Source organism: Quercus robur, chromosome 3 (genome assembly GCF_932294415.1).
Source record: "Quercus robur chromosome 3, dhQueRobu3.1, whole genome shotgun sequence".
Classification (NCBI taxonomy): domain Eukaryota; kingdom Viridiplantae; phylum Streptophyta; class Magnoliopsida; order Fagales; family Fagaceae; genus Quercus; species Quercus robur.
Window position 1 is genome coordinate 33,874,015 of NC_065536.1, and position 23,932 is coordinate 33,897,946.

Here is a 23,932-nt window from a genome sequence, read left to right on the forward strand (position 1 = left end):
CAAAATACTTTTTAGGGTCTGTTTGGATAGAACTTATTTTGCTGAAACTGAAAACTGAAAACACTGTAGCAAAATAATTTTTAAATGTGTGAATAGTATTGTAAGACCCAATTTTAATGAAAAAGTTACTCAAAAGTGAGATTTGTGGGTCCCGTACACTGTTCACGGGACCCACAGAACTAATAAAAAACTGAAAAGTCAACAATTGCCGGCTACTGTTCATGTGAACAGTAGCCGTTGTTCCCTAAATGAGTGCGCAGCAGCAGGAAAAAAAAAAAAAAAAAAAAAAAAAAAAAAAAAAAAAAGAGTAAACGCAAATGCAAAAAGCTGAATCCAAACCCAGCCTTAACAGTGGGTCACGATTTGTAAGATTGGCATACAGTTTAAAAATATATTAAATAAAGGCATAATCCAATTAAAATTCCAGCATCATGTAACATAAACAAAATCGTTTTTGAGGTGAGCTTGGCGCTTATACATATGACTTATGAGCTTCATCCAATCATTTCTTTATTTTAAGTATTGGACAAAAAGGCCAACCATTACAGCTTGATGCACATATCTTTTGTTTATAACTTGTTAGAGTGCTGATTTGTTGTGTTAGAGCTCATTGTTGCCAAAGTGGCAAAGTTTCACCAACTAAATAACTTGCTTTTTCTGTAGATGCTTGAACCTTATTGGTCATGCAAGCGGACAGCAAGATCAAGGCCATCAGCATTGCTCATATATGAAACAAATCAGGTGCTCAAACACAGCACAAATGTCCTGCAGTATGACAACATTAAAGCATTATGATGTTGATTTGCACTTTACCAAAGTATGGAACAAAAGCCTAAGCAAATATAACAAAAGCATTTTCTAACATTAAATCAAACAGCTAATGCAAAAATCTCATTAAATATAATGCAAAAACATCCTATTTTCATAAACAATGATCCCCCCCAATTCCCCACTCCCAAAAGGAAAGGAAAAAAAAGAAGAGGTTTTGAAAATGTCAAAAACCTCTTATTTCATAAACGATACTCCATCACCCCCAAAAACAAAATAAAAAAAAACCTCAGGTTTTGTAGCTCAGTGGCATTACCCCCCTCCCCCACTTCTTGTAACAATTGAATTATCAATATAAAAAATAAAATAAAATAATCCAAAATAACCTCATATAGTATTTACTAACCTGACTGGTTATATGATAAGGAAATCAAGAAAAATAAAATAAAATTAATAACCTCAGGAGGCTAAGTGGCATTTCTGAAATAAGGAGGAGGTTTGCGACATTCCTCCAAACTTCGACATAGGTTTAGCATAAGTTACCTTTTCTTTAGTAACAATACATAAATTATAGTTTTATTTTTTGTTTACCTGAATAAATAAATAATAATGCAAAAGCAAGGTTACTTATGAAAACTCTTCAAAGGTATTTGTGGTAAATACAAGTTTCTAGTAATACCCTTTAGGAAACCCCATAAAAGCCAAAATAAAAGTACACACCCACACACATACATGAAAATATTTATATGGATAAATCACAGGTGGAAATCCTTCAGATAAAACCCTAACTCTTTAACCCAAAGAAGGATGAAAAGAGCAAAGAATAAAAACAATAATGCCAACATTTGGATTTTTAAGGAAAAGCACCTACAATGGCATATTATGCAGGTCCAATACCAAAGTCAGAGTAAAAGATAACAAAAAAGAAAACAAACACTGCAAACAGGGCCAAGAATCATCTCATTACTTTGTGAGTAAACCAAGGAAATACCCAAATGGGTATATCAACTACCTCACCTGTTTGTGCTTGTGTGCATGAGCAAGGGAGTTAGGGACCAGCCTTCAGTTGCAGCTTTCCAGATTTTCTATTAGAAAAATTGTCACATTACTGCCAGAGATATTGCCAGACTTAACACACAGCATGCTAGAAGAACCCAAGATACAGGAATAAATGTGGCATTGATCTTCCCTAGAGCCTCAAAGTCTTTGTTTGAGTGAATAATAAGGCACACGTGAATGCAAATGCCTCTTGGAACCTAGGTGCAAAGCGCAAGCATGCCCCTGATTTAAGTGAAGTGCACAATTTTAAAAAATAATGAGGTAAATTAGAAACCAAATGTTAACAGAGAATATGACAATCAAGTTATCAAGTAATCATATAAAATTTAGACAAAGCATTTTATAAATTCTCTTGTGCATCATGATATTTATGATCAAAATGAAATACCTGGCAGAATCGAAATATACCCAAAAGGCAAAGACCAAAAAATACATTAGAATGTTAAGAGTGACTTCTATGCTTAACGTAAGCAATGCAATCATCTTCACTAAGCATAAAACCATCATCATTGTCATCACAAAATTTGTAACTCACATCATCTACTTCATTTATATGCCCCTCTAGTGAGCCCCCTCTTGACCACATGTTGAATATATCTTCTTCAACTCCAGCAGTTCTAATAACATTACCCCATATCAAGTAATCATCATCAAACACAAGAACATCTTCAGCACATTCATTGGGTTCTTCTTCTTCTAGTATTCAAATAAACCAATCATTTCTATCATCTGTATCTTTCATAAAATTGCACCATGTGGTCCCTTTGATTCCACCCACCCCTCTCTTCTAGAATTTATGAGGGGTAGACTAATATATAGCGTATCACCATAAAATTGGGATTTGTATAACTAATAAAGGGATCACATCAATAGTATAAAGAGAAATAAGTCAATTATCTTTTCCAAAAAAAAAAAAAAGGTGCAAAAAAGCATGTTTACGTTTACACCAACTAAAAAAGTGCGCCAAAAATACACTTTGCTTTAGGTCTAAAAAGCAATTAACCCTTGGTGCTTTGCACTATAAGCATGCTTTAACAAACAAAAATATCAAGCACATTTTTCCCTTTAAAAAAATGAGCAAAGATTTTTTATTTTCTTTTTATTCTTAAAAAGTTTCTTTATTTGCTTAACCAAACTGATGTGGTAAGTGCAAAAAAAATATTTATTTTAATTTAGTTCTATTTATTATTAGAAGTCAATTGTAATGGATATGGTTGGTTAGGAGTTTAAGGAGACCGCTTGTAGATTGGGTGACGTTAGATGTGGTAAGAACAGCAGAAGTTGTGGTGATACTTTGGGATAAAAGATTGGTAGAGAAGGTATATGTTCAGGTAGGGGTTTACTCACTACTCAGTTTCCTGTTTGTTCAAGAATGTAAAGGATGGATTTCAGTGGATTTTTTTGGGAGTTTATGGCCTAAATGAAAATAAGTTGAGGAATGGGTTGTAAACAGAACTAACGGGGGTGTTTGAGAGCTGGAATAAGGCGTGGTGTGTGGCATAAGATTTTAATGTGGTGCGATTCCCAAGTGAGAGGTTACATTGTGATTAGATATCTCATGCAATAATCAAGTTTTCAGATTTCATTAGGGATTTGAATTTAGTGGATTTGCCATTGGAAGGAGGTTAGTTCACTTGGTCAAATGCCCATGCTCCACAGTCTATTTCTAGATTAGATAGATTCTCAGTAAAAATGAAATGGGAGGAATATTTCCAAAAATGGTTAGAGATAGTTGAATTATCAAGATGGAAAGGGTTCCCTTCAAATTTGAGAATATGTGACTTAAGCAGGATGGGTTCAAGGAGAGAGTGACAGTTTGGCAGGAAGGATATATATTTGAAGGAAGACCTAGCTTTATCAATGCAAGTAAGTTAAAAGGTCTTAAGGAGGATTTGAAGGAGTGGAACAAAATGGAATTTAGAGATGCGGGGATAAGAAAGAGGAACCTCTTGGACAAAATTACAAGGTTAAATAGGAAGGAGTAGATGGATATCAGCTAAAGAGAGTATACAAAGCGAAAAGTTAAAAGCTGTGTTGGGTCATGCTGCACAAATGGAAGTCTCTTGGCATCAGAAATCCTGTGTTAGTTGCAAGAAGGGGACAATAACAATAGATTTTTTGATGGGATAGAAAACTCTCATAGGAGAACAATATAATTGGTGAGTTAGAGGTGGATGGAGTGAATGTGACGAAGGAGGAAGATATCCGGGCTGCTATAGTACGGTTTTATGAATCATTGTATAAAAATGCTGAATGGATGCCACATTTGGATGGTTTGCATTTTCCTTCTATTGATGAAACTGATAGAGGGTGGTTGGAAAGGGAGTTTGATAGAGAGGATTTTTTGGAGGTGACAAGGCACCAAGGCCTGATGAGTTTACTATGGCTTTTTTCCAACAGTGCTGGGATATTGTGGAGGAAGATGTTTTGGCATTTTTCAGAGAGGGTATTTTCTTATTGTAGTTTTAGGAAGTCTATAAATGCTTCATTTATTTCCTTGATACCGCAAGAGGTTGGGGCACGAAGCTTGAAAGATTTCAGGACCATTAGTTTATTGGGTGGCTTGTATAAAATACTAGCAAAAGTATTGGCTAACAGACTTGTAACATTTGCAATGCTGATTCTGCGAATTAATTTTCTAATTCCCGATGAATTTATTGATGAGGTGGAATACAATGCTTCTTTGTTCTAAATGCTACCAAAGGTAATTCTAGAAGAATTTTAAATTCTTATCCTTCAACACTTCAAAACTTGAGGTCAAGCTTTCTCTAGTTAAGGAAGTATGATGCTGGAGGCACAAAAAATATTTATTTTAATTTAGTTAAAATCAATTCGTTTTTGCATTGGTCAATTGTATTTTATTTTGGGTCTTGGAACTTTAGCAGATTATTAGTGTTTTATTAATTTCCTAGAGTCAAGGTTATTTTTGTAATTCAATAATTGAGATTTTCCAAGTCAATTGGAATTAGGGTTTCCCAAATCAACTAGAATTAAGTTTAGTAGTCTAGATAAGTATAATATTGTACTCCTATGGTGACAGTTAATAGTTCAATCAATTGAATAAATTTCTCCTGTAACTTTTCCAATTGTATATTTCCAATCCCAACCAACCGTACATGCTAACTGCTAAAGATTTTCATCTCTTGCTTGATGCTACCTCCAAACAAGCCAAGATGCCAACTCTTAGGTTGCCTGTCCTTATTTTCATACTGCATTGTTGTGGTTTTTGTTGGATCCCAAACCTTGCCTTTCTCCCCTTAAAATTTTTGCTCTTGCTTTTAAAAGCAAAACTAGTACTTTTACCATGCTAACCAACAGTACATAAATTTTTTACATCTGCATGTTTATTAAGAACAAAAAGTATACTGGAAGATGGGTAATGCCCAGATTATCCCTTCCCCCCACCCACTTCACCCAACAAAAAAAAGGCAATGCCCTGAATAGCACTTTTTAAGATGATATTAAAAAAAAAAAAAAAAAAAGGAATAAATGTCAATAATTTTAACAAGAGCTGTCAAGATGACCTTAAGCAGCCAAAAAAGCCATCCTTCAGGCTACAACACATTTCAAATAAATGATCGGAACAAAATCATGATATGGATAAAGGCAAATGAGATAGAAATTTGATCTAATTTATTTTCTATACAGAATAGCTTCTTGAGGTAGATGCTACAGCATATATGATAAAATTGCTCGTTGATCATTGTAGATAAACAACAGAGTGAATAACATAAAATGTAGTAGGATTTCAGTAGAGCAGTGATGTACCTTGCTTCTCCTAGCAATCAAAGCAACGTCCAATTCAACTGAACTTGTTTCTTGGATACATACAAATGCTTTCACTTGATTGATTCCACACAAATTACTTAGTTGAGCCCAGACATAACATCCTTCCGGCACAGGAACCACCCACTGCCACATATTCTATGAAAGTAAGTCCAGGAAATTTTATTTTTTATAAGTAGTAAGTCCAGGAGATATTCTCTTTTAAGGTTTAAAAAAATGCAGGAAGGATTTATGGCTACTAAATTTGGTTAATCTGTATTTATAAACTAATGCTGACTATAATTTATAGTTGTATCATATGCTTCTAATTACTCCTTTCTTTCTTTTCTTTTTTCCTTGTTTTTTTTACCCCGTAATGATGGGAACAAGCTAATCACTCACCTTGACAGAAAATTAAAGGTTGATTTCTCTGATGATGGTCACTTGAGAACTTTAAACCAAAACCCATTCTGTGGCAGAATTTGCATGGCAAGACCAGAAAGAACTTTAAATATGATAAACAATAAGTATCAGGAACAGTCTATTTCATCAAGAACCCACAATTTTGCAACCTCATGCCATCTAGTCAGAAACCAGTGAGGAACTTTGTATTCTTGAGTCCTCTCAAGTTCATAAATTAGGAACCTCAAGATCACCACTGCCAGTAAGTAGACCCCTATTAACCATTTCATTTTGCAAATCAATAGCTTCATCCATATTCCCTAGCTCATAATACTTCCGCAATAGACATATACACAGAATCTCATCAGGAATGATACCCTTCCCTATCATCTCATCAAGAAACTTTCTTGCTTGTTGCACCTGACCACATTGGGATAATCCCCAAATCAAGGAAGTATAGGCAGGCAGATCAAACTCCAGACCCAAATCAATCATTCTGTCTCGCAAACTCAAAGCTTCCTGGACATTGCCATGCTTTAAGTTCCCATCAATTAAAGCGGTGTAAACATTTTTATCAGGAATCATACCCTTGTCCGACATGTCATCAAACAGCTTCTTGGCTGCTTGGATGCTATTATTTTTACAAAGACCATCAATTAGAGCTGTATAAACTGCAACATTAGGCTGAATACCAATGTCAGTCATGTTGCCAAAATACTTAAGTGCCTCTTCAACCATACCCTTTTTGCACAAACCATCAATTAGTGCACAATAAGTAACAACATTGATCTCAATATTTAAGTCTTGCATTTCTTGTAGCAGATTGAGTGCCTCTGTGGTTTTTCCTGCCTTGAAATAAGCATCCATAAGTGTTGTGCATATAAAATTATTTGTACTTAGACCAAAGCCCTTCATTTCACCTATCACAAGCTCACATTCTTCAAGCTTATTTTGGCTGCACAGACACCAAATAATTGTCCCATACAGCAGGATATCGGGCTTGATGCTTTTCTCCTTCATTTCTTTCAAAATATGCATGGCACTCTCCATTTTCTGAGCCTTAACATACCCATGAAAAAGGGCAGTATAAGTTTTCTGGTTAGGAATTACTCCAGCCTTCAGCATTGCCCTAAAAACTTCTTCTGCTTCCTTTATCCTCCCATCTTCACAAAGTCCATCCAGTAAAGCAGTGTAGGTGATAATGTTCAAGATAACTCCAGCCTGCAACATCTCATTAGCCAGCTTCAATGCATCATTTAGATTATGTAATTTACAATTTGCATCAATCAGAGAAGTGTAAGTAAATTCATTGGGTAAAAGACCAACTCGTCTCATGTCCACAAAAAATTTAATTGCCTCTTGCATCATCCCTTCCTTACAGAAAGCATCTATTAATGTGCTATAGGTTACAACATTCGGTTTCAATCCATTGATCTTCATCTCATGAAGAAACTCAAAAGCCTGAGGCATTCTATCAAATTTACAAAAACTATTAATTAGAGCATTATATGTTATTACATCAGGTTCACAACCCACATCCTTCATTTCTTCAAATATACAAACCGATTCATCTAACAACCCAACCTTTCCATGCCCATCAATAAGAGAATTATATGTGACACTATCCGGCACAAGGCCCATCTGTTTCATTTGTTGAAACAAGCTTCTAGCTGCCCCCAAATCTCCTTCTTTGCCCATATAATCTATCATTATATTATATGTGAAAACTGAAGGCTTAATCCCAGCCCCAATCATTTCCTTAAAAAACTTCCTTGACAATTCCCCCTTCCCGGACTTTGAAAGCCCGTGCAAAAGTGCATTACAAGACCGTGTTTTCGGCAAAACCCTGTAGTTCCTCATCCTTAAAAAACACTCACTCGCTTCCTCAAGCATTCCCACCTCAACTAAAACACTAAACAAAGCATCAAACACTCCGAACCCCGGAACACAAACATTCCTTGTCGACCACAACACATCAAAAACATCACAACCGGGCAAAACCCACCTCAACAAAACCAACTCTCTCATAATCTCATGTGCATCAGAGTACATTCTTTTATAAAACAATATATGAATCAAGACACAATACGACTCTGTGGTGTGGCGAAACCCAATTCGGGTTCCAGCCCATCTGAAGAACCTATAAGCTAACTTAGGATCCCACTTCAATTCCACCAAAACCTTTGACACCCAAATGGGCGCCAAAGCTGAATCAAACAAATTAAGAATCCTATTATTATCATCCCACTGCTCTTGTTGAATAATAGTACGAACTAATTCTTTATTTATATCATCAAAAAAATAGCTGGGGTTTGATTTTGAGGCAAAAGGGTATCTGATTATGCAAAGAAAAGTGGTGAACCAAATCCAAGGGCAAACAGTCAGAGAACCATGAGATGATGAAACAGTGAAAGGGCTTACTCGGTGAGAGGCTCTGCGACCAACGTGGAAGAGAGTGCGCAGAAAGAGTAGCATCTTTGATAGGAGAAAACCAATAACACCTTCAATGAGATTCATTGTTTTGGGTTTTGGATGTACCAGAACAATGGGTGTTCATAGCTTTTTGTTTTCTTTTTGGGTTTTGGGTTGAAGGAAAAATGGAAATGGTGGTGGTTTAGGTTAGGGTTTATGAGCAACTAAAGTATGGTGCGTTGAGGTTTTTTTTTTTAGCAAAAGTGCGTTGAGGTTTTTAGTTTGGGTTTTTGAGCTATCAGATTCAAAATTAAGCAAGCATTTGCATCACATTACAGTCCATCAAACCTCAAAGTTTTTAAGTACTCCCACTGACTTGCATTTGTTTCGGTTATGAGGAAAACTTGAAAATGGGCCATAACTCCGAGCCCGATTGAGCCAATTGGTTCTGTTTAGTTTATGTTAGGATTCGGGGTTTGAAAAAAAAAAAAAATGTTTAATACATACACATAAAAACTGAAAACATATTTTCTTTAAAAGAAAATGAAAACATATGTTTGAAGATATGTGTAATTTTCTGTTTCGAGGAAGAAAAACGAAAATCATGTCTTCATCCAATGTATTCAATTCAAGTTTACCATCCAACTTCTTCGTTAAAAAAACAAAACAAAACAAAAACAAAAAAGTCTTCCATCTAATTTTGTATAAAAAATTGTCATTAAAAAAAATTCTCACATAAGAAAAAATCTAAAAAAATTAATAAAAATATTTTAAAGTTTTTTTTTTTGAGAATTCAAAAAAAAAAAACCTTTTTTTATTAATGACAATATGTGTAATTTTCCGTTCCGGGGAAGAAAAACTAAAATCATGTCTTCATCCAATGTATTCAATTTATTCAATTCAAGTCTTCCATCCAACTTCTTCGCCCAAAAAAAAAAAAAAAAAAAAAAAAAAAAAATTCTTCCATCTAATTTTGTATAAAAAAATTGTCATTAAAAAAAAATTCTTACATGAGAAAAAATCTAAAAAAATTAATAAAAATATTTTAAAGATTTTTTTTTTGAGAATTAAAAAAAAATCATTAATTAACTACGAACTTTTTTTTTTTTTAAGGAAAAAGACTGAGCAATATTATTCAAGAAACAGGAACATCACAACTAACAAAATGAAGAATATCTAATGGAACAGACTCCATTTAGAATAAGGGTCCGTTTGGATACAGCTGAAAGCTGAAATCTGAAAACTGAAAAACACTGTAGCAAAATAATTTTAAAATATGTGAATAATACCGTGTGACCCATTTTTAATGAAAAAATTGCTGAAAAGTGAAATTTGTGGGTCTATAAACAGTGCACAGTGTGCACTATTCATGGGAAAAGTCGAACTTTTCAGCTGAAAAAAAAAATAATAAATCTGAAAACACCAGAAACGCAAAACGTGCGTTTGGGAAGTGCAAAACGCGCTTCTCAAACGCAAACTAACATTGGAAAAGACAACCTAGCTCTGTTGAGTAAAGTATGGGCTACAAAGTTACCCTGACTCCTAGTGTGAGAAAAAAAAAAGAGTTCTTAGAGTATTTGTAATAGACATGATGTCTTTAACAATATGACCAATGACCGACAATGAAGAGCCCTTTTCTATGATAAAGTTGTAAACCACCTCTGAATCTCTTTCAAAAACTGATTGGGCTATTCCTAGTTCAACAATGAACTGAATAGCCCTTCATGCTGCAAGGGCTTCTAATGCTACAATAGATAAGGGTAGGGAATTTTTTCTAATAAAGTTGCTAGAATTTCAAAATTTTCATTCCAAACTATTAGGGATGGTAAAACCCACCCAACCCGCGAGTACCCAAACCGACCTGACCCGACCCACAAAACAATAGGGTCGGGTTTGGGTTTTAAGTACCAAACCTAAAACAGGTTTAGGTCGGGTGCGGGTTTTAGTAATACCCACCTCGAACCCGACCCGATTATAGTTAAATTACTAAAATGCCCTAACTATATATAACCCTATTTCTAAACCCTAAACCTAATCAATCTCAATTTCTCATTTCTCATCTTAGCCACCTCTCTCCACTCTCAACTCTCAAGCTCAAGCCTCAAGCTCTCACTCGGACTCTCTCCGCCGCCGACTAGTCGGTCACACCTTCACACTCACTCACTCAGTCAACCGCCGGCCACACCTTCACTCTCACTCTCTCAATCCGTTGTTGTTTCTCACAGGTTTATCTTTCTTGGCTTCTCATTCTCCACTTTTCTTTTCTTTTTTAGGGTTTGTTACTTGGTTTCCTAAGACATCTACAGTAATTTCTTGTGGTGTTGAAGGTTTTGGTAGTGTGAATGGTTGGATTGTTATAATGGATAGGTTTTATTTTTTTGTGATTTGTGCGATGGTGGATGGAAAATCATGGTGGGCTGAATTTTTGAGGTTTGTGATTGTTGGATTTATGGGTTTTGGTGGTGGTAGGAGGCGAGGTGGTTAGGTTTTTTTGGTTAGGTGCTAGGTTTGAGGTTTTTGCAGTACAACAACGATTAATTTGGTTTTTTAAATTGCATTTGGATTGTTAGGGGGTTAGGTTTATCCTTTGGATCCCCCTTTTTTTTTTTTTTGCTTTTAATTTTATAGGTCGGAACATAAGATTGGAATCTTTGAGTTTATTCTAAGTGAAATCTTGTAATCTTTGAGTTTGGTAATCTTGTAATCTTCGAGTTTGGTAATCTTGTAATCTGAAGGAAATCTATATTACAAATTTTTTGATGGAAAAATCTATATTACAAATTGGGTTTTATTTTGTGTTTGTGATTTTGGACCAGGCATGATGGGATGGGGCCCACGGGGACCCTACAGGGCGGGTTTGGAGGTCTAAAAAAAAATCCCGTTTATTAAACAGGGCGGGTTAGGGTAACGGGGGCAGGCCTGCGGGGCAAGTTCGGGTATAAAGAAACCCGCCTCGAACCTAACCTGTTGCCATTCCTACGAACTATCACCCCAATCCTAGCTTCCCTAGTATCTTCAAATACCACCCCGTCATAGTTTCTTTTGAAATTACCAACAGCTGAAGAGTTTTGCTTGACAGTCACTAGTGGTTTTTTAACATTCGGTGTTGGAGAGTTTTGTTGAAAATCAAAGAGGTACATGTTTGCTGACTCAAAGATCCTTCCCATAGGAAGACTTGGTTCCTTAAGTCTGATCTTGTTCCTACGAGACCAAACAAACCAAGCTACTGAAGAAAAAAGTTCCAACTTCCCTGGGTGTTGCCCAACCACTTGTACCAGATCAAGAACTGGACAGCTATGTGGAAAATCTTTGCAAACCCAAATGAATGCTGGATCCTAGACTTGATTGAGCACTAAGCAATCCCAAATGACATGAAACTTGAACTGATGAACACAAGCTACGACTCACATTCTCAAGGACTTTCCATTTTTTGAGATTTACCACGGTTGGTAGCTCCTTTGAACAAGCTCGCCATAAAAAAGTTTTAATTTTATTGGGCACTCTCAATTTCCAAATTCGAGACCAAAAAACTTTTTAACTTGAGCTATCCGAGTTTGAAGGCCTGCGGGGCAAGTTCAGGTATAAAGAAACCCGCCTCGAACCCAACCTGTTGCCATTCCTACGAACTATCACCCCAATCCTAGCTTCCCTAGTATCTTCAAATACCACCCCGTCATAGTTTCTTTTGAAATTACCAACAGCTGAAGATTTTTGCTTGACAGTCACTAGTGGTTTTTTAACATTCGGTGTTGGAGAGTTTTGTTGAAAATCAAAGAGGTACATGTTTGCTGACTCAAAGATCCTTCCCATAGGAAGACTTGGTTCCTTAAGTCTGATCTTGTTCCTACGAGACCAAACAAACCAAGCTACTGAAGAAAAAAGTTCCAACTTCCCTGGGTGTTGCCCAACCACTTGTACCAGATCAAGAACTGGACAGCTATGTGGAAAATCTTTGCAAACCCAAATGAATGCTGGATCCTAGACTTGATTGAGCACTAAGCAATCCCAAATGACATGAAACTTGAACTGATGAACACAAGCTACGACTCACATTCTCAAGGACTTTCCATTTTTTGAGATTTACCACGGTTGGTAGCTCCTTTGAACAAGCTCACCATAAAAAAGTTTTAATTTTATTGGGCACTCTCAATTTCCAAATTCGAGACCAAAAAACTTTTTAACTTGAGCTATCCGAGTTTGAAGCTTCAAACCTCTGAGCATCTTCACATAAGAGCTGATATCCTGTCTTAACAGGGTATTTGCCATTCTTCCTTCTAGTCCATGTAATCCAAGCTAGCTGCTCAATAACACAGATTGGTATTACCTTTATACATTGGGTTTTGAAAGCAAGAAATGCTGATAAATTAAATTCCTATTCTAGCCTCTCCAATCATGATCTAACAAATTCGCCACCACTGCATCCTTTAGAACAACCACCTAAAGTGAAATTATTTTGCAGAGTTAGTAATAGGTATCCACTTATCATTGTAAATCTGTATACTCTTCCCATTCCCCACTCTCCACACCAATCTGACATCAATGACCTTAGCTTTCAATATACTTTGCCAAGCATAGGATCCTGAGGAAGCCTTAACGTCAAAGATAGTCCCTCTAGGAAAATCCTTAGCTTTGTCTAGCCAACATCACTTCGTTAAATTTCATCAGATCTTTAAAACCGACCCCCCATTTTTTCCAATGTATTTTCTGTTACTCTCCTCATTGATCCCTGTGTAAGTGCTTTTCCTTTAGCACACAGGCCCAAGGATCCTGGGCTAAATGATTATAGTTTGGTGGACTGGGTTTTGGTTCACCGCAGCTAAAGGGCTATTTAAGAACCAAGTGATGCACAAGGCATACTTCCTACAATACACATAAACTAGCAAACGAGGATATTTGTATTGAACAACAATCAAAACAGCAAAAGTAATGCAAAGCAATAAGGAAATATACAAAGTAATGGTTAGGGATCCTCAAATTAATAAGAAATACTTCATTAAATTTTCTTTATTATGATTATAGTGTACTCACTAAGACGTGATACAAGGTTCAAGTAAGCTAAAAAATTATAGACTTAGATGGCTATTCAAGCCTTTAAGACTTGCAAAGTTTGAATCTTTTTGAATCCGAATATGTGCTATAGTGGCTGTTTTTGGGATATCGGGAGATGGTTTACTAATTTCTCTGAGTTTTTTTTCTCGACAGAGCTTTCTTAATGATTCTGTTGTAATTTTTGTTGCCTTCTTCACGATCCTTCCCCCCTTTTTATAGTGTTATTTTTAAGGTTCCAAGGAACTATTGATTCCCCTATTTTGCCCCCTGGGTACTAGAGCCCATTTTGTGCCCATCGCCCAGAATGTTAAGTTTTCCCTGTTTCTCATTTTTTTTCTTCCTTTTGGTGTTGTTTCCTCAAAAGCCCATGGCTGACTATTTATTCCAGAGTGCACTTGTTTCTGATGTCACATTCCTCATGGTTCAGCTTTTGGCCGTCCTTCCTCTTTATCTTTTTTCTCAAATGGGCGGAATCCTACTCTGCTGGTTCAAAAGTTCTTTGCTGCTACTCCCCTTTTTATAGCCCTTTATTCTGGTTCCTTGAGGTACCGTCCACTTGCGCTGTGAGAGGTCACTCCAGGCTTTCTTCTTTTTCTTGCTGGATCTCTGGTACCTAAGAAGGACGTATCTACCCTCTGTTTCTTATGTTCTTTTGGCTTTTCCTTTGAGCTGTCTTAATCCTCTCTTGGCTGTGCTACACGCCTCGGGGATCTCGAGCCTTTGGCAGCCTCTAAGGATCCCGACTCAACTTTCTTTTTACGCTGGTTCTTCTCCAATCTTCTAATCTGGGCTTCTTTTCTTTTTCTTCTTTCTTTTCCCATAGGCTTTCGAGCTTGTCTTTTTTTATGGTTTTTGGGCTTCAAGCCTTTTGCGCTTACCACCTCTTTTCATTTTCTATGGCCCCTTGTGTTTATTTCTTTGGGCCTGGGTGATGTGATTTTTTGGACCTCAATATTTAGCCCCCCGAGCTCGTGGGTTGCCTGAAGCCCATGCGTGAGTAATTCAAGGTTTCTTAGCTTCCGTAGGATTTCCTTTTAATTATCCCTAGGTTCCCTTCTTCCTTCTTCAGGATCTAGGCCTTTCCTGCTGCTTTTGGATATCCTAGTCTTTTCTGCGTGTCATGTTTCTTTATTTTGTAATTTCCCCTTTGCACAGAATGTGGCAGTTGAGTTTTTGGAGTAAAACTTCCTTCACCCACTTTTTACGTTCCCCATAACTTCCATTAATAACTGCTAATTAATCTCTCTTTCAAAATTAAATATTTTGGCAACTGGCGCGTTTTTCTATATATTGTCTTCTCCAACTGCTCTTTGTGCTTTTATTGCGAGCATTTCACATTATCTCTTTGCTTCCTTGAGTCTTCCATTTTTAGGTCTCTTTTCTCTCTTTCAATCAGTCTGCTACTCCCGTTTCCTTTTTCCATTCTTCCAATCCTCCTTACTTCTCATCATACCCATTACTTTAATGGCTTCTTCTTCTTCTCGAAAAAGAAGAGAGCGTACTCCCAGCCCTTCTGAGGGTGAAGGGTCTTCTGTTTTTGCTCAGAGCGAGTCTCATGAGGTCATTGAGCGCCTGGCTTTTCCCCTACGGGACCCCTAGTATTCCCTTAGTCTATCTTTCCCTCAGGTGTCTCATGGTGACGCCCCTCCATTCACCGGTGACCACACCCCACTCTCTATTTCAGACATTGGTATGATCTCTTTATCATCTCGTTCTGACAATGTTCCTCATCTCAATGATGCTATGTTGCTTCCTAAAGTCAGTCTCTCAAAAGATTTGATCGGTTGGACAACTTTTTGATGATCGCCAAAGCTATGCCATCTTTACTCCGACTTATGATTGGGTATTTTTTGGTCAGGCGGGTTTCGCTAGTTCCGCTCAGGTTCCAGATCCTAGAGAAATTTTTGATCTTCAGATCAGGCAGGGACTTCGAGGGGCAGTGCCTATCTTCTTTGATTTCGTTCCTGGGAAAATCCAAGGTTGGCCCATCTGGGTGGATAGGGAACTATCTGATGAGGAGTTTTTTTGGTCACTTAGAGCGCACTGGGATCCTGAAAGCGATGGCGATTTCCAGAAATCTTGAGGGTTTCAAAGACGCTAAGGGTCTCAGGCATTTGGTACGCCGTTGGTGCCCTTCTCTTCACACCTTTTTCTTTTCTGTTGGTGAGTTAACAATTGCCCTAGAGGATGTGGTCAATAACTTCCTTCTCCCAGTGTTTGGGGATGAGAATCCTTTTGATATTAGTCTTTCTGAAGAGGATCTCGAGGTAGAAAACAAGTTATTTAGCCATTTTAGTGGTCGCACTGCTTCTCCTGATGGTAAGCCGACCAGGATGGGGAGATGGATTATAACCCTTTCTCGTGAGAAAGATAAGGAAGTCAGGCGAGCTGGTTTCCTGGCATTCTGGCTTAGTAAGTTCCTGTTTAGTGAGTTCCCAAGGTATGAGGTTAAGTCTACTTACTTTCTGTTGGCAATTAAGTTGGCCTAAGGCGCTCAGTACCTTTTAGCCCCCTTGTTCTTGGGCCATGTCTATTCCCAACTAGATCAGCTTCTCGGAGATGAAGCTGAAGGTGACTTTTGTTATGTAATCACTTCATCTCTTCACTATGCCATCCTCCAGATATTTATGTGGGATCGTTCTTCAGCAACTTTAGCTAAGTGCAGGAATTTGAAGTTTGTGAAAGACAAATTCCAAGGATCCCCCGATATAATTAAGGGTCTTTGTGGTAATTCAACTAATACTTTTCTCATCATCTTTCACTGGATTAGTCTGAAAAGTGGCAGTCTCAACCTGGTCGAATTGTTTGATCAGGCAGGACATTTACACTAAAGGTCTCCCCAGGAGTTTGGTCCTGGCTTTGCTTGTGATTTTGTGTTGTCTTCTTTTCTCACTTCTACAGGAAACACTTTTGATTTGCGCCGTGGTTATGAGGGTAGTTTAGCCTACCTGGCTTGTATTAGTCCCTCTTGGCTTCCTATACCTTCTTCAAGCGGCCTAAAGTATACTCATTACTCAGCACACCGGGTACTTCGGCAATTCGATTTCAATCAGGATATTCCCCCAGTGTTTAAAGACATATTACTGTCTCTTCCTTCTTTGGATCCTTTTTTGAGACTCCAGGCCTTCTCCTACTGGTCGCGGAGGAGTCCTCAGTTTACAGTGCCCAATTCCCAGAGATGAGTTTTTGCCTCCAATGGTTATACTGGCTATTGGAGGAGAGTACAAAAATCTTTTATTGATTACGTTGGTTCTGGCACAATTAGGGAAACCCCTAATCCTAGTATTTCTTCTGCTCCAACATCCAATAAACGCTTATCCCTGCCTACTGCTGGAATTGTTTCTACTGCTATGAGTAGTAAGACAAGGTTCGTGGAACGGCATGCTTCCATGGGAGGCTGGGTAACTTATGCACAGGATTTTCTAGCAACTTGGTCGGGCTGTAGCCTTATCATTGGTACTTCTTTTGGGGTACCTATTAAGAGGGGTGCAATAGAGACAATAGGTGCTGCCACTCCCGCAGGTAAAGGCAAGGAAAAAGGGATTAGGCAGGAAAAATTGAAAGAAGCTGATGTTGAAGAAAGTATAGAGGGCACGGAGGCTGGTCCTGAGGCAAAAAAGAGAAAGACTGGGAAATCCTAGAAACAACTAGTGACTCCGGAGGAAAAGGAAGTCAGGCAACCTTTGGCTACAAGGACCCGGAAGAAGACTAAGGTAGAGTTTTCTTTTTTCCAGGTTCCTGTGACTTCTTCAGTCCATGGTCCTTTGGGATCCTCTGATTTTGTATCTCAGCCCCCCTTAGGACCCACTGGGCATACTTGTAGTAAACAAAAGACCATCAAAGAATTTGTAGAGAGAGAGAGAAGGGCAAGACCTCTTTCCTTCTTCTCTATTTTATATTTGTCATAATTGTTGCAGTCACTTCCCCCTTTTAGCTAATGAGTGGTTGTTTCCTTTGCAGTCCAAACGTAAATCGGACTCCAAGAAAGGTAGAAATCAGTCATCTGGTGATGATGTGGTATGGCCTTTCCTCATTCACGCCTCTCTGTTTGCTCTTATTCCCTTCTCTGGTACTGTGTGTTTGTGACACCTTGTTACCTACACTTATTATTATTTGTCTCCCTCTTTTTTTTAGGTGGAAGTGTCTCCTCCCATGGCTAGTAGGGCTCTGGAGGAAGAGACGGTTACAGCCCTCTCTATTGCGTTTCTTGGTATGGAAGAGGAGCCCCCTAGTGGTGACATTACTGAGGAGGCTGGGCAGCCAATGCAGGGAGTCCAAGCTACCCAGGATCCCAAAGCTTCCCAACTTCCTGCATCCCAAAGTCCTCAGCTAGAGCAAACTCCCAATCCCATCAGAACTGTGTTTCCTCAAACGGTGTTAAGTAAAGAAACTTTAGGAGGCACGTCTCTGTCCAAACAAACGAGTGAGCCTTATTTTCCTTTATAATAGTGTTTAACTCTATTTCTCTTTTGTCCCATTTTTCTCTCCTTCCCCTTTTTGAGTTCCTTCTTTCCTTTCTCTTTTTAGGTCAAGCCAGTGTGAGGTCTGTTCCCAGTATTGCCTTTTCTTTGGAATCAGAGGATTCTGAAGGTGGGTGTAGATCATTCTTACTGTGTTTCCTTTTCTTTCTTTCTTTTTATACCTTTCCCCTGCCTTCTTCTTCTATGGTGAAGCCCTCTGCGTCTCTACCTTCTTTTAGTCGTTTTACTACAGTTTCCTCACCCTTTATTCAACTTGCTCTGTGTCCTTTCCCAGAATCTTCCAAGAAGCCAGAGGAGAAGAGGAGGAGGTTCCGCCTCAGGAGGCCAATGCTGGTTTCCCCTTTTTCCTCCTCTCTTTTTTTTTTGCCACCTCTTTTTTTTTTTTTTTTTTTTTAACTAAGTCTGTTTTTCCCCCTTTTTTTTGTGAGTGTTGATACAGGTGTTAGGGATTCTAAGTTTGTGGTTCCTGAGGGAGTTGTGGGATCCGTTCAGGTTGCTGATCTTTAAACAACCCAAAAGGCTGAAGGTTCTCCAGCCCCTGCAGGTGGGGATACAGTGATGGGGGACGTTCCGAGAGTGGTTGCTTTAGATCTTGATTCAAGGCTTTCCATCTTCTTGGCTCAATTTGATCTTATGGAGTTCAACAACCTTCCTACTAGCCATTTCCATTCATTTGGGTCTTCTTATGGTAGCTTCTTGCATTTCTCCGTGCCTGTGGAGGTTCTGCCGTTCCTAGAAGGTTTGCTCAAGAGTCATGGAGACTTTACCAGCGGTTTTAGGGGAGGTGTTTTTCTGGGTAACATCCTGATGGAGCTGCTGTGTGCTATGCTGATTTCTTTGAGAGATTCTTCGGTAGACTCCTTATCTGAAGAGAAGCTTTTGGAGTGGAGGGGAGTGGTTCAAGACCTTTTAGAGGCCAAGTTCAACCTGTCCTTCTTGTTGGATCATTTGCGTCTACTGGCCCACGTGCTATTCCAGAGGTAGGCTTCTAGGAGTATAGATGCTGAAATTGCTGCTGTTGAGGATGCTTTGGCTCGTGCTCACAAGGCCTTGCAAGATTTGAAGGTCAAAAGGCAAAGAGTTCTTTCTTCTTCAGCTATGCCTGCTATTTCCCCAGATGGTTCCCTGTTGGCCAACCTCATTTCCTAGCTTTTCCCCTCTTCCTTTTCCAGTTGTTTTAGACGTGTATAAACAATTTGGGATTGTATAAGTTTCTATTTTTTCTTCTGCTTGAACACTACTCTTTTTTTTTTTTTTTGCATAAATCTGTATTTGTGTTTCGAGGCTACTCCTAAGTATTTGCGTTTCAAAACTGTTTCTAAGTGTTTGTGTTTTAAGACTGCTTCTAATTTTTCTTAATAGCATGCGGATTTGCTTGTTTCCCTTTGATACATTGCTTTTCTTTCCCCTCTTTTCTCTTTTTCTTACTGAGTCTTGGGCCATGGTTCCTACAAGCCTTACTATAGGTCCTGGATCAGGTATTCGGTGGTTATTTTGCTGCGCAAGTACTGAACTGGGTACATTGGGTATCCCCTCCTCTTTTTTTTTTTTATTTTTTTTTATATATATATATTATATATATATAGTCCCAATATATGAACTTGACAGGTCCCCTTTTTGTCAAGTGCTAGGCTAGGTATCCTAGGCACTTACTTTTGCCCGTGATCCTAGACCATGCATTTGAAACTATCTGTGAGGTGGATCCTGGGTCATGTGTCAAAAGGTTTTTTTTTCTTTTGTCTTGGCCCAAATATCCTTCCTTAATTCTGTCCAAACTTGGACTTTGCAATATTTAGGACTTAAAGGCTGAAGGAAAAAGAAAACTTCATTGACTTAAAATACGATCATCATTTAAGGAACATAGGAAAAGTCATTAAAGATAGTAAGGACCACAAAGTGTCTTTCTATCATAGGTTCCTGAACAAAATCACTTAGACAAGAATTCATAACAAAAGTAAAGAAATGATAAATAAATAAATAAAACACTTAGCGAGTTGGGGGGTTGGCAAAAGGATCCTGGTGTGCTAAGACCCCTTCTTTCTTATGCGTAGTACTGTTTCAGCCATTTCCCATTTATGGGTTCTATCAGGACTGTCCCATCTTCCTTTGTAAGGTAATTGTGCGCGCCTGAAATGAGACTGTTGGACTCAACCTCGCTTAGGCTCACAATTTATTTATAAAGTGGGCTTCAGGATTTCCTACTTTGGGTCGTTCTCGGCACAGAGACTCAAAGTCATATTCCTCCTCCCTTCCTAAACAACGGCTTTTTCTCCCTTTTTTCTCAACCCCTTCTTCTTCCCCAACTTCTTCTATTTATAACTTTAAGTTAGTGGGGAGATCACGATTACTGCCATTGTTAGTGCATTTGAAGGTCCAATATTATCTGTTATAAGTGGATGTTTAGGTGAGAGTGGAATGCAACGATTATGGCCTTGGAACTTGGTTCCAACTCAGGTGAATATGCTCGGTAGTGATGTTCCTCGAGCATTCTATGGTATGCCCAGACAAGGTTTCACTGAGTGTTCGGGAAGTTTATGCCGAGCATAGTTCAGGGGCCAAGGCCCAAAACTCGTATTTTTTGAAGGTAGTTTCAAGCAGAGCTTAGGGCAATGGGGCCGTGCCATTGGGCCTAAGCCCAGGGCCCATCTGGGTCTTGGGACCTCGATGTCATACAATAATAATACCCACTTTCATGAGATGTCTTGATGATGTAGGGTCCTTCCCATTTTGGGGCGAATTTGGAGGGCCTTGGAAGGTTCCTCCTTACATGTTCTGCCATCCTTAGTACCAGCTGCCCTTCAGTGAAAGTTCTTGGGTGTACTACTTGTGCATATGCTTTAGTCATTCTTTGCTGGTACCTCTGACTTCTCTTCTTGGCTAGTTCTCTTTCTTCTTCTACCCCTTCCAGATCTACCAATCTCCTTTCATTGTTCGTGTCCTCGGTTTCTTCTTGGTTTTCTTCAAGGACCACTCTTGGTGTAGGAACAACTAATTCCATAGGGCTGATAACTTCTGTTCCATAGACTAGGGAAAATGGCGAAAATCCCGTGGCTATTTTTATAGAGCTCCTGCATGCCCAAAGTACATCTGCCAAATGGTCACTCCATTTCCCTCCATACTCATGCTTCATCTTTTTAAGGATCTTCAGCATCACTCTATTAGTGGCCTCAGCTTGGCCGTTTCCTTGTGGGTAGTATGGGGTAGACCTTCCATGCTTGATGTAATATGCCTCAGTCAACCCCTTCATGTCTTTGTTTATGAACGGGGTCCTGTTGTCACTAATCAATCTCCTGGAGATCCCGAACCTTGTAATGATATGTTCTCAAATGAAGTTTATTACAACTACTCCAGTGGCTTTTTTCAAAGGGATGGCCTCTACCCATTTTGTAAAGTACTTTGTGGCCACTAAGATCCATATGTAACCATTAGATGGGAGGTTTATAGGCCTTATGAGATCGAGCCCCCAAGTGTGAAAAGGCCATGGTGTCGTCATATCCTACAACACATTTGAGTGAGTATGGATCGCATCTCCAAGGACTTGATAGGCGTGGCAGGTTTTGACTAGTTCCTTGGAGTCCCTTTTCATCGTTGGCCAGTAGTACCCCAACAGTAGTAACTGTTTATAGAGCCTTCTTTTTCCCGGGTGACTCCCACAATCACCATAATGGACTTCCTTGACTATTTCTCTAGCTTCCCTTGGCCCCAGGCATCTTAGGGGATCCCCACTGTATCCCTTTTTGAATAGGATCCCGTTCTGCAAGAAGTACCTGTGCAAGTTTCTTGAGCTGGTGGGCTAATGTCCTATCAGTTGGTAGGATCCCTTGAGCCAAGTATTCTATGAAGGAAATTCTCCAATCTTCTGTAACAAACACAGCATAGCTTTCTTCCTTATCTATCGCAAGCTGACACTCTTGAAATTTTTCCTGTATAGTTGCTGCCTCTTTGTTCATATTCGGCCAATAGTATCTCATGCGTTGCATTCTTCTATATAGGCTGATCTTTTCTGCGATCCCGCAGGCTTGGGTATGTAATTCTTCTAGCCTCAATTTTCCTTCCTTCTCGTTGATACACCTGGATAGGATTCCTCCAGGTAGCCTCCTGTACAATTCCCCTTCTATCAGAGTGTAATCCTTCAGTTCTTTGATATTTCCTCTGGTTTCTGCCTCTTTCATTTTTTCTTTGACTTCGCTCCTCCAATCCCACTACTTGGACTCTCTGGGGTACATCTTTTGGAGGATCCTTATGATAGAATGTTCCTGCTTTCCTATCCTTACCAGCGCGTCCCTTCCTTTGAATGGTATTTGGGATCCTAGGGTGGCGAGCGCATTAGCACACCTATTTTCACTTCTTTGAGTGTACGCTATGCTAAAGGTTTGGAATTCCAGCTCTAGCCTTTGCGCTCAAGTCCTGTAGGCTACTAAACTTTGTTCTCTTAATGCAAAGTCACCTTTCACCTGGGAAACTACAAGATTGGAGTCTCCCAATACTGTCATATGATTTACTCCTATACTGAGTGTTATAGTTAACTCGGTAAAGTACGCCTCATATTCAGTTGCATTATTAGAGTAGGAGAACCCAAGCTTGAAAGACAAGGGTATGGTGTCCCTATTCTCATAGCTTAGTACGACTCCTACCCCATTTGAAGTTGTTGTAGTTGACCCATCGAATCTCATTGTCCATTTCTTTTCTGGGGTCTCTGCCACTGCCACCTCACTCAGGATTTCTTCACTCAGTGAGCTTTCTTCCTTTCCTGGGAACTGAGCTAGCAGATTTGCTATGGCTTGGCTTTTAATAGCCTTGGGGGTCCTGATGCCTATGTCATATTGAGAGAGCATGACCAGCCATTGTGCTATCCTTCTCGTGAGAAGGGGCTAGTGCACGAGTGCCTTTATGGGGTGGGACTTAGTCACCAAAAGGATTTGGTGAGCTGAGAAATACCTTTTCAGCCTCTGGGATACTAGATAATTACTAGGCAGGCTTTCTTTATTCTTGGGTACCTGGTCTCGGCGTCTTTGAGTGTCCTGCTTACGTAGTAAATAGGTTGCTGGTTCTTATAGTCATCTTCCTGTGCTAGCAAGGCTCCTATTGCCTGGGAGTTTGATGCTAAGTACAGCAACAGAGGTCACCCACGCACTGGTGCTTGGAGAGTGGGAAAATGATTCATGATCTGCTGAATCCTTTGGAAGGCCTCCTATTGTTTCGTTCCCCAGGTGAACTCAGTTCCCTTTTTCAACAATTTGAATAAACCCGTCGTAACTGAAGCTAGCCCAGGCACAAATCTCCTAATATAGAAGACCCTTCCTAGGAAGCTTTTGAGCTCCCTCATCATTGTTGGTCTTTTCATTGTGGCAATGGCTGTGGCTTTGGCTGGATATACACTTATGCCTTTATGATGTACCAGAAACCCAAGGAACTTTCCAGTAGACACCCTGAAGGCACATTTCATGGGGTTCATGCATAGTTTGTATTTCCTGCATCTTTCGAAAACTTGCTCAAGTACCCGAAGGTGTCCTGTCCTAGTTTTTTATTTGACCCCAATATCATCTACGTAATCTTCCATCTCCTCATGCATCATGTCATGAAAGATAACTGTCATGGTTCGCTGGTACGTAGCCCCTGCATTTTGAATAAACCCGTCGTAACTGAAGCTAGCCCAGGCACAAATCTCCTAATATAGAAGACCCTTCCTAGGAAGCTTTTGAGCTCCCTCATCATTGTTGGTCTTTTCATTGTGGCAATGGCTGTGGCTTTGGCTGGATATACACTTATGCCTTTGTGATGTACCAGAAACCCAAGGAACTTTCCAGTAGACACCCTGAAGGCACATTTCATGGGGTTCATGCATAGTTTGTATTTCCTGCATCTTTCGAAAACTTGCTCAAGTACCCGAAGGTGTCCTGTCCTAGTTTTTTATTTGACCCCAATATCATCTACGTAATCTTCCATCTCCTCATGCATCATGTCATGAAAGATAACTGTCATGGTTCGCTGGTACG

At 39.2% G+C, this 23,932-nt stretch overlaps 1 protein-coding gene across 3 annotated transcripts; it reads right to left on the minus strand.

Moving 5' to 3' along the window:
* Positions 1-382: 382 nt before the first annotated feature.
* Positions 383-8,727, minus strand: LOC126717866 (putative pentatricopeptide repeat-containing protein At2g02150). Of its 3 annotated transcripts, none has more exons than XM_050419801.1 (4): positions 5,995-8,727; positions 5,596-5,739; positions 1,786-2,024; positions 383-765 (listed from the first exon to the last, which is right to left on the minus strand). In XM_050419801.1, the coding sequence occupies exon 1, from the start codon at positions 8,509-8,511 to the stop codon at positions 6,223-6,225; it is 2,289 nt and encodes a 762-aa protein (XP_050275758.1). In that variant the 5' UTR covers positions 8,512-8,727; the 3' UTR covers positions 383-765; positions 1,786-2,024; positions 5,596-5,739; positions 5,995-6,222. The 3 variants fall into 3 exon arrangements, with proteins under 3 accessions (XP_050275758.1, XP_050275756.1, XP_050275757.1); XM_050419799.1 differs by having other exon boundaries at positions 1,786-2,049; XM_050419800.1 differs by having other exon boundaries at positions 1,781-2,049.
* Positions 8,728-23,932: the final 15,205 nt, after the last annotated feature.